Raw genomic sequence first — 10,445 nt, 5'->3', positions numbered from 1 at the left:
ATCTTCGGTTGCGAAAATAGTTACTTAGACATTCAGAGCTTATTACCTTCGACACGTCTCGAGATAGGCCACGACTGGCAAGATGGCCCTTTAAAAAGTTTCAATTTCATTCTGACATCGTAGGAAGTGAAAAGCAATTTGTACACTGTAGCAAGCTCCTATTCACCTGTTGTGCTCAATCACTCTTTTCTTTCTCAGATACCTCTTTGCTTTTTTCCTCGATCCTATGTCGTGTTAGCTTGTATGTGTGTGAGGATGAGTGGGAGTGCGTGCATGTGCGTGTGTACATGACAATAAAAAGAGAGATAAACGGGAGAAGCTGTGATAAGGAGAGAGAGATTGGAATAGAGAGAATATGAGGAACGAAAAGAAAAGTCTTGAAAAGAGGTTGCTAGGGGGAAGAGTTAGCAAAGGATGGAAGGATGCGGGCGACCACCCCTAGCGATTAAAGAATGTGACGGGGCAGCTTCCCCGGAGAACAGCGGCCTGGGTTGTGGTAATTGAGTCGCAAAAGAAGACAGATAGAGAGCCGCGCTGAAAGAGTCCGCTACATAGTTCTTAACGAGCTTTTCATTTCGTTTGGCAGTGAAACTGTTAAGCAGATCGTCACCTGAAAGTCGATCTATCATGCTTATTGTGATGAATGAAACAAAGAAAAAAGGGAGAAGGAACCTCCTTCATGGTGTGAGAAACATCCTTGCATGGTGACGGGGTGTGAGTGGCCATTGTGGGAGTGTTTGTGTGTGTGAGGATGTGTGTGATTTTACAGATGTTTATCAATCCGAGTGATACGTCTGGCACCGACCTTTAACATGCCATCCGAAAGACGTGACCAGGGCTCGAACCTCGAACCCCTTTAACATGACAATTCGAAAGACGTAACAAGGCCTCGAAACTCGAACCTCTAGATGTTCTTGAAAAGATGATTTTTTTTTTTTTCGATTACAAGTTTTATGAGAGTTGGCCAAAGTTTATCGTTTGCCCGCGCGGTCGATGTCAAAATGTTTAGGAGTTGGGGGAGGATGACGAAGGGGAATATTGAAGTATTTCGCAAAATCTTGGCATCCTTTGGGAGACTCACTCCATGCAATGACATAGCAACCACAACACTCTATCCCTTCTACACCCCTTTTCTCATCGGCTTTGTGGTTAGGAGCGAACTGTGACTGAAATATATCCATTCCTTTGACCTCATTTTGCGTTAGAGGGACCGCTTTACACCTGAAAACTGTTTATCACCCTAAACCCATGCTTCTGAATAAGGGATTGTCAATATTTTCATATAATTCACGAATAATCATGATACGTGTAACGTTTTTATGGGTGCATGTTGCACCTTTTTGGTCTGAAAGCACCTAGGTGCATGTTGGGTTACTTTGCACCTGTATGGTCTAGGAGCAGAATAAAAGATTATTAGTTTGTTCGATAATCATGAGATGAAATGTGTTTTTTAAAACTAAAGCAAACACAATCTTACAGTCAAATCATTATAATGGAATGTCCATATACCTTGAAATATTCCGTTCAATATCATAGAACATGTAGAAAGAAAGATCAATGGTATTTCATGTCTCGTTTTCTTCTTCAGATGAAGAAACATCAATAACATAAAGAGATGACGATAGATGTCACAGAGTGCGTTAACGCGTCACATATGTCTCTGATTCAAAGACGTTTGGGTTGAAATTTAGAGGAACAATCCTTTGCCGCTTAACCTATGCTGACACCCTTCATTCGACCCTCTTGTTCTACAAAGTGGGGTTTAAGGAGGGCTTGTCGGACTTGATTCCTTCTCCACCTAAGCTACTCTCTTCAGTCATCGCCATCACCAATGAAAAAGCACAGTGCTCGCGCCGTAACCCCGTATAAAACGGAAAAGGAGTCCACTCTGGCGCCTTGCCGTCTGCTACGGGCTCCCGCCGGGATTCCAAATCAAGAAGAAACAGAAGAATTAGACGGATAAGAAGGTGGAAGGTAGCAAATCTTAGGGAATCTTGCTTCTTTGGTCGAGGAATGGTCGCTGGCGATCGATAGGGGGTCGTGAATTTATTTGATAGGATTTTCGGCAATCTTAGTTACCACCGGAAAACAATTAGCTCAACGCTTCAGACCAAATATTATTTTCACGCCTTTGAGGGTTCAATGTTTTTCCCCCTTATTCTATATGTTTGTCTCAACTTTGCTCTTGACATTCATAGAAGAGAGTGGAGGATTGTCGATAAAACCCTGAAAGAGTGGAGCGCGTTCAGTTCATGGTCAAACGTCTTCAGGCAGTACCGACCTATCTTCGTCACCCATTCGTCAACACGCCGGTATCGTACGCCTTGGTCGTTACCGTTCAAAAACCATTCCGAAATTCTGGGTGTTATCCCGCTTAATCTCAACGAATCCTAAGGACCTACTACGCGTTGGTCCACGTTAAGACTGGACGCATTTGAGAAACCATTTCGCAATTGGAAAGAGATAATGTGACACTTTAGCCAGGATAGGTTTTCGTGAGCATGACTCATGCAAAAATGTTTTGATATGGACGAAACTTGCGAAGGTGTTATGATATATCCTGTCAGTCGCAGCTGTCGAAAACGTATCCTTAGTTAGGAATGTCTATTCTACGTGTTCAAGACATCTGCTTGTATGACCAAAAAAATATTTCAAAAAAGTTTTATCTAGTTATATACTTTATTCTTATTAGCTTAAACCAAAGTTTCCCTCAGCTGTCATACAATTTAACAACGAAAAATTGTCAGGATTAAAACCATCTCTGAGTCGGGAAAGAAAGGATAGAAGATTAACGTGTTCAATGGCTTTTATGTCCTAATCATTATCAATTCTAGATATTTCCCATTCCAATAATGTCATTCATATTTTTAAAGCCCAAATAGGACAAATATTTGCAAGACTGATTTAGGGATATTCCTTTACCACATAGATGTCGTAAGTCACCATGCTATACACCTTGCAAGCCTGTAAAAACTTTCAAAAGAGAGATTCACTTGTGAAGGATTTGGTGGTGATCGGAAAAATATTACCATTAAGGAGGAATGTGTTGATTTTTTTGGCAAGCAAATATAAAATATTTATAACTCTAAACACGGTCGTCATTTCTATATTTTTGGGTATTTATTTTTTCAAGAGGGTTCACGCGGACCACTCGTTTGTATGACCATGCAATGCACTTTCACTCCGTCTAAAATATCCGATGAAACTCGGAAATGTTTAACCACATTTACAAATGACATAAAAAACATTTTAATGTGTTTCCTCTCTTGTGCGTTTGTGACTTTTGTTGAACCCCGAGGCAAATGGAATTCACCCGTTTCCCAATTATCTGCTCAATTTAAGCTGCTGAAGTGTGCATGTACGACTCATCGAGGGAAGACTGTGAAACACAGGAACGACAGAGAAACCGAAAAGGGAAACAGTGTTTTAACTGTCAACACCGATTAATAATCTAAATTCAGAGAGACCATTTTTTATAGTTCTTCAGATTTGATGAGTAGGCGGAAAAGTAAGAAAGTAAGACATTTTGATGTGGATATGATAAAATTCGAACGAAATTATACTGCTGATGTAAAGAAATCACCATTGTTCTCTGAAATGACGAAATAAGACATGTATACACGATTTTTGCGCATATGATTTATTCACTTATTTGTAAACACGGCACTTTCAAAAGTTAGTAATCTGTATTACATTTTAAACCTCAGTCGTCGTAACCCTAAACGTTAGTGCATTTGATGAACATGCAAGCATTTGAATACCTCTTATGGACCTCATGTGTCCTAGCAACATACGCATAGAAGGAATACATCAACGCGCATGGGGCTTGGGGAAATAAATAGAGCATGGTATACCCCTAATCCGTCTTCGAGGACACCGTAGACAAAGCGGAGCGAGAGGGGAAAACTTCAGTCGAAAAGTTTGTTTACTATTTGGCGGCTAACTTCAGTGTCAAAAGATGGGGAGGGGGAAACGGAAAGACGGGTTAATGTCCCGACGGAGATGAAGCCTTCTTGAATAAAGAAAGATAAGAAGAGGTAAAGAAGAGGTAAAATTCTAAAATATAAATTGAACAGAGAGGATGAGGAACAGAACGAATAAATGGTATGGGTGATCAGACGATACATTACACGAGATCTTTTAATTTTCAAAACGAGAGTTAATGAAAGTCAAAGGCAGTTTAAGCTGTCTATCCCATGCCTCGTTCTGATATATCATTCAGAGATTTGTTCTTCTTTTCTCTCACCACATTTTTGATAGTGTTTATTCTCCTCGTTCAAATGTTCTGTTTTCCGACCCTATTTCCATCTTTTCTCGAAATAACTTCATGTTTCCCCCAAGAACGTCTCCCTAGTGCTTCATAGTCTTATCGCACACTAAATCTATGTTCTCGAAAATTATAGAACGGATCTAAACTTGCTGCTCATTTATGTCAATACAATTAAGTCATGATTTTATCACGCATGAAGAAGACTTTTGTCTATCCTCTGACCTGCTGATTGGTCTCAAATAAACATGATTTCAATCAAATAAATATGACGAAAAATAAAATTGCAAAATCAAATAGGTAGCATTTTCATGCGAGCATGATTATTATTTACACATTAAAATTAACTTCTCAATTCCCATATGATTATCATATTTACAGGGAAAAGGATATTGCGTAGCACTAATGACGATCGATGACCTAAGGAAATACCAATCATCAATAAACAATAATCATTTTCAAAAGTTCGTGTCTCTCGAATTGCAAATGATACTTTTAAAGATTCTTCTTCCTCTGATATTGTTGACCAAAGAATCATCTCATTCTACACACAGAACATGTTCAAAGCTTACGAGTACCTTAATATCCCACAAGAGGTTACCCTCTTTTTCTTAAAATCCTATCAATCTCATTGATTCGTGGTTGAATCTCTTTGTTCGTGAAAAAGTGGAGTTTATTGAGACATCTTGTCCTGCAAGAGTCAATGCATAGTCCATGCACGCATGCCTGAACGCATTCGGAGAATAACGCGATCGACGTTCAAAAACACGTACGTGTGAAAATCGGCCCAACTGTCCAAACAACCAACGTATCTATTGATTTGATTAAATCCTTTCATAATCATCCACATTTTTGACACTTGAATATCGCTTTTGACTATTTATCTTACCCGCTTTAAATGCTATTGACTGATTGAATAGAAGTTAACACAATTGGTGAGTAAAGAATTGCCTATTGCCCGCGCGTTCGGGTATTCCGCAACCCGCAAAGAAATTCGATTGCTCTTAATGCCTAATTCACTACTTAATAACCTTAAGCTCCGTTAAGCTGCTATTGATACCTGTAACTCATGTCTGTCCAATGTCATCTCGAATGACTAACGGGGAGGGAATCTCTTAACCCGCTTTTTGGAGGTTATAATCTTGAGTAAGGATGGTTAAAGTGCCACGGTGAAAGGCAAGTCTCAATGACTCACCCCTCCTTGACCCGGAAGTAGTATCTTCCTGTAACCCATGCTCATCAAGATGGTGTCAGCATAACCATCACCACGCCTTCGTCGCAGAATGATGAAAGCAATCATGTAAAAAAAATGCTCGGTCATTGATGAAAAGTCACGTGACTGTTCGAGATTTCAAGGTTCAGCATGTAATGAAAGATATCAAACTACATGAACATATTTGATAGGCTTATCGTCTTAATTTATTTATCACCTCACTTTCGTCACACGCATTTCCCAATTTAAATTTATATTAAGTTATGATTGGATTTTATGGATGGAAATGAAATGAACGGTTCTTTTCGATTTTCCTTTGTTTTTGGTTTATACATCGACAAAAAATGATTAAAATCATATAAAGATAGCGCAAATACCATTGTCGGATTTGTTCACCATTTTTTTCGTATGAAATATGAACTGATTATAAAAAAATGACGAACTTTGTTGGCAACATTTTATAGAACAGTATGGGCTTGTCAAAACAGCACCAAAGAGATGAAATACAGAAATAACATTGAAATAATGAAAATCAAATAAAAGAGACGTATCAATTCGATTTTCTAATGATACATTAACTTTGGCTTTTTCTCTTTCTTTTCTGAACAGGTTGCCGAGAAACTGCGTTCATCTACTCAATAACCAGCGCAGCAGTGACGCACTCGGTGGCGAGATCGTGTAGTGAAGGAACAATCGAATCTTGCACGTGTGATTACAAGTACCGCGGTGACAGTGGAAATGACTGGGAATGGGGCGGTTGCAGTGACAACGTCGACTTCGGCCACCGATTCGGCAAGAAGTTCGTGGACTCGGGCGAAAAAGGACGAGATCTCAGACATGCTATGAACTTGCATAATAATGAAGCAGGGAGAAAAGTAAGAATATATTATTTCTGTCGATACTCGATAGCATTGGACTACACGATTTAGAATGAAGCGCAATTGATTAAATTTAAGTCCTTCTAGTACACAAATCACCATAATCATTTGATAACACTAGTGAGTTAATGACACATACAAACATATTTGTCTAACGTCAATTTATTAGTATTGGAAATAATATATGTTCCCTTGGCCATTTAATTCATTATTTTGAAGTCAAACTTTTTTTGTTGTGTATACAGTGCGTATCAAAAAAAAGTTTACACTTAGAAAAAATCCTGTAAAATTATACATTTGTAATATCCTGAAGATTTTTCCACATTTCAACATTGGTACAGCTCCATTTAAGCAAATGAAGATATAACTGTCGAAAAATATTTCCGCTTGAGTGAGCACCACTTACTTTTGAAAAATTAGTGAAAAATGATTTGCGCAGAACTTTGAAAAAGTTATGCGAATAAAAGTAAAACTTAATCACGAAGAACACGTGGAATTTAGCTAGTAAAATTGATTTGAAGATATCTTTGACCCTTTTTAACTTGTTTCCTTGCCCAAAACACTTCGAAGCGTGCATTGCGCCCCATCCCACTCCCCCACACACCGAGGCCATTGTGACGATATTTGCTTTACACTGAGTTGTGATTTACATGAAATTGCTTAGGCTTTATTTTCATTTTGTTAATCATTGTCAAGCTTGGGAAAAGTGTGGAGAAACAAGTATTAAATGAAAAATGAAATGTAAACCCACTTTAAATGATAAAAACTTAGTGAAAAAATGCTGGAGATGTATGATATAAACTTTTGTTCAGATTTAGTTATGTCCTGAGATCCAGCTGGCACAAAAAGGGTAATGGTTGTGCTTATCAAGTGTTGAAATATCAATTTGGGTGGCAAAATTGTTACAAAATGCTTGAATGTATCCATTTTATTTCAATTGACTAAAAGTGCAAGGGATATGTATGAGAAATGTTTCGCAGGGTAAGTTTGATTTCGCCCTTTCCCCTTGACACAGCGTGAAAACGAGCATTTCTGCGCAAACAGATTTATGCGAGCTTTACAAAAATAGACAGTGCTCACTCAAGTGTAACACTCAGTCAAAACTTTTACTTTCATTGGATAGATGAGACACAAACCCAAAATTATATGTAAAAAAATTACCCACATGTTGTATATTTTTTAATTCCCAGGGCTTTTTCAAAGTGTAAACTTTTTTTTGATACGCACTGTATAGTTTCAAAAAACTAATACAGATTATAACAAACTACATAGCTATTAAAAAGGGAATGTAGGCTTCAATGTTGACTATCATGACTGCACTTATGTCAACATGTAACCAAAGTCAATAAAAGAAAAACATGGGAGGTCGCTACTTATGTACTCTTATGACTTGGTGCTCATACCGTACAGAACATTATTTTATTATTATTTTACTGCCTCGTTCGTCTTGCTCGGGTGTCGGTCAGAGGGGAAGGAAATTAAAATCTTGAAACTTTTCTCATGAAACGGGAGGCAATTTGGCAAAATAAGAAATAAAAGAAACACGGATAACTTTATACAAAAGCAAACCCGTATTCCAAATTGACGGTGTTTACTAAGCGGCTATTGAGAAATGAAATGGGCTAAGTGACTAAAGCGAATGGGACCGCTTTTAAAACGAAAACGCTCTTAAAACGGTGCTTCTTTTCACCAGTTTCGACTTGAAGAGATCGTAAAATCTCTCTGAAGTCTGAGAGGATGCCGCCTTAGCTTTCTGAATGGTGGTCTGTAGTTGAAATGATTGGAACCGCATGCCAAGTGTTTCTTTATGGCTCTCGACCATCATCACAACCTCTACTTTCAATATTGGGTTGGTTTTCTATTAAATGTCATTTTAAGAAATGCCATGATCTCACAATCATTACTAATAATGCAACCTAATATTAAGTTTTAGACCTTCGTCCAACATAGTAAAAGGTGTATTCTGTCGTGTTAAAAAAAACACGTAGGACCCACACAAGAGGGGTAGAATAGGGACAAAATCTAATGACATTGGTGGAATATGAATTTACTATTTCAGGGGAATGAGAGCCTGAGTAACTTTTAATACCCATTTCAAGAGTCACATCAAATGCCTGAAAGTAGCCATGACGATAAGAAGTCGTAATCGTGACAGATTTTGGATATTACAATATGTTTAAGGATCCAGTGTTGGTTTCAATGTTAAATTGCTCTAGAATTGGAAATGATTTTTTTTAACTATTACTTTTCGAAGTTCAATATTCACACATTCTTATTTTCCCCCCATTTTTCACTTTAGACCGTTTCCAGTGAGATGCGTCGAGAATGTAAATGCCACGGGATGTCTGGCAGTTGTACCATAGAGACGTGTTGGATGAGATTACCGACCTTTAGAACGGTGGGAGAACTAATCAAGGACCGTTTCGACGGCGCCTCCCGAGTTACAATGAGAAACGACGGCAATCCAAGCGATCGCGAAACCGAATCCAGCTTCGTGCCTTACAACCCATCTCATAAGCAACCTTCCTCACGAGATCTGGTGTATTTTGAAAACTCGCCTGATTTTTGCGAGCCGAATCACAAGTTCGGCACGCCAGGAACGAGAGGGCGGGAATGCAACGCCACGTCATTGGGCGTGGATGGATGCGATCTTTTGTGCTGTCAAAGAGGTTCGACAACAACTGAAATCAAAGTAAAAGAAAGATGTAGTTGCACCTTTCACTGGTGCTGTAAAGTTAAATGCGAAGAGTGTACGTCGTATCGGAACGTGCATAGATGTTTGTAGTCAAGGTAACCATGTCTGGCTCCCATGTAGGTGAACCAGGCGTGATGATGAACTTGGTTAATGACTGAACAGAGGAGCATTATGAAATCTTGATTTTATTTTCTTTAATGCGACGGCACTTCAAATCATAGACTCGGAAAACTTCGAAGTGGATCTCAATTTCTAGTTGGACAGGTCATTATTATGATTTCAATAATCAGCGAATATTTACTGTCCATTTAAAGCCTGAAATACCTGATTGTGAATGAACTCCATGGGAGTTTGTTCTTTAAGAACTTTTCAATAAACGGGCATTTGAAGTGTGTGCCAAATAACTAGACTCTGTTGATATTGTTTGACAATACCACGTAAGAGTTCTGGTGTATCGTAACAGGTGATTGGCTGTGAGACAGTATCATGTGACATTTTGTCTAAGCCAATCAAAGAGTGGCGTGTGCAAGTGGAAGGCGCCATCGTATTCAATAGCACCACTCTATTAATATGATCTGCTGTGAATTCAATTGTGACGCTAATAGTATATAATTGCATGACAATGTATCTAAGATAGTTATTATTTATGACGAATGTTTTCATACTTGCATTGCTTCCTTGTTTGTGTTTATATGTGTATAAAGTGATTACCACAGATAAATGTGGAAAGGAAAATGGTTCATGTATAACGATTTATGTGGTACTACAGTACTATTGATAAAAAGAGTAAATTCAGAGAAGTCTTAGATTACTGAACGGAAATTTCTCTTATGAAAGGAAAACAAGAAACTGATCAATGTAGAAAGCTTATCAACAGATTAATAATGAAAAAAGACAGCTTTTCCACTTATTGGTGATACAAAATATTAATTGTTTCTTAAAAACTTAATGAAGAACATGTTTGTTTTCATTTGCCATGTTGGTATTATTTCACTTTCAATGACAGTGATATCATTTAATCTGGGTGTAATGTATCTTAATGACAACGTAAAACTCACAATCTTCAGATCTCGAAAGATATAGTAATATACAATTTCGTATAAAAAATTGTATAAATTATTATATACAACGCTTTAGCCAAAATTTTTTTCCAGGCGTGCAACCACTTTTGTGGTGTTATATCGCGACGTGTGCTATATATGATGTAAAGAACAGTATTATCATGACTTATTTGTTTATCTTTTTTGGTGCTGATAGTAGATAGTTGAAAAGATTATTAATTCATTGCCAAATATTTTCCATTTTATGCCGACATGAAATGGTTCATACGAAATCTACGAAGATAAACATTGCTTTATTAAACTTTTATAACTATCGGCATAGTCGGGGTAT

At 37.9% G+C, this 10,445-nt stretch overlaps 1 protein-coding gene across 1 annotated transcript; it reads left to right on the top strand.

Annotated features, from left to right (window-relative positions):
• The first annotated feature begins 414 nt into the window (after positions 1-414).
• Positions 415-10,196, top strand: LOC129263586 (protein Wnt-1). The gene is made up of 3 exons (XM_054901494.2): positions 415-496; positions 6,090-6,355; positions 8,658-10,196. The coding sequence occupies exons 1-3, from the start codon at positions 415-417 to the stop codon at positions 9,141-9,143; spliced, it is 834 nt and encodes a 277-aa protein (XP_054757469.2). The 3' UTR covers positions 9,144-10,196.
• The last annotated feature ends 249 nt before the right edge of the window (positions 10,197-10,445 follow it).

The sequence above is a fragment of the Lytechinus pictus genome, chromosome 1 (assembly GCF_037042905.1).
Source record: "Lytechinus pictus isolate F3 Inbred chromosome 1, Lp3.0, whole genome shotgun sequence".
NCBI classification, from domain to species: Eukaryota; Metazoa; Echinodermata; class Echinoidea; order Temnopleuroida; family Toxopneustidae; genus Lytechinus; species Lytechinus pictus.
This window is presented reverse-complemented; position numbering and strand designations above follow the sequence as displayed.

Excerpts from the sequence above, each read along its gene's own strand:
- LOC129263586 (XM_054901494.2), top strand. The coding sequence starts at position 415 with ATGGAAGGATGCGGGCGACCACCCCTAGCGATTAAAGAATGTGACGGG. Across the intron at positions 497-6,089 it reads GAACAGCGGCCTGGGTTGTG|GTTGCCGAGAAACTGCGTTC; the intron begins GTAATTGAGTCG and ends TTTTCTGAACAG. Across the intron at positions 6,356-8,657 it reads ATAATGAAGCAGGGAGAAAA|ACCGTTTCCAGTGAGATGCG; the intron begins GTAAGAATATAT and ends TTTTCACTTTAG.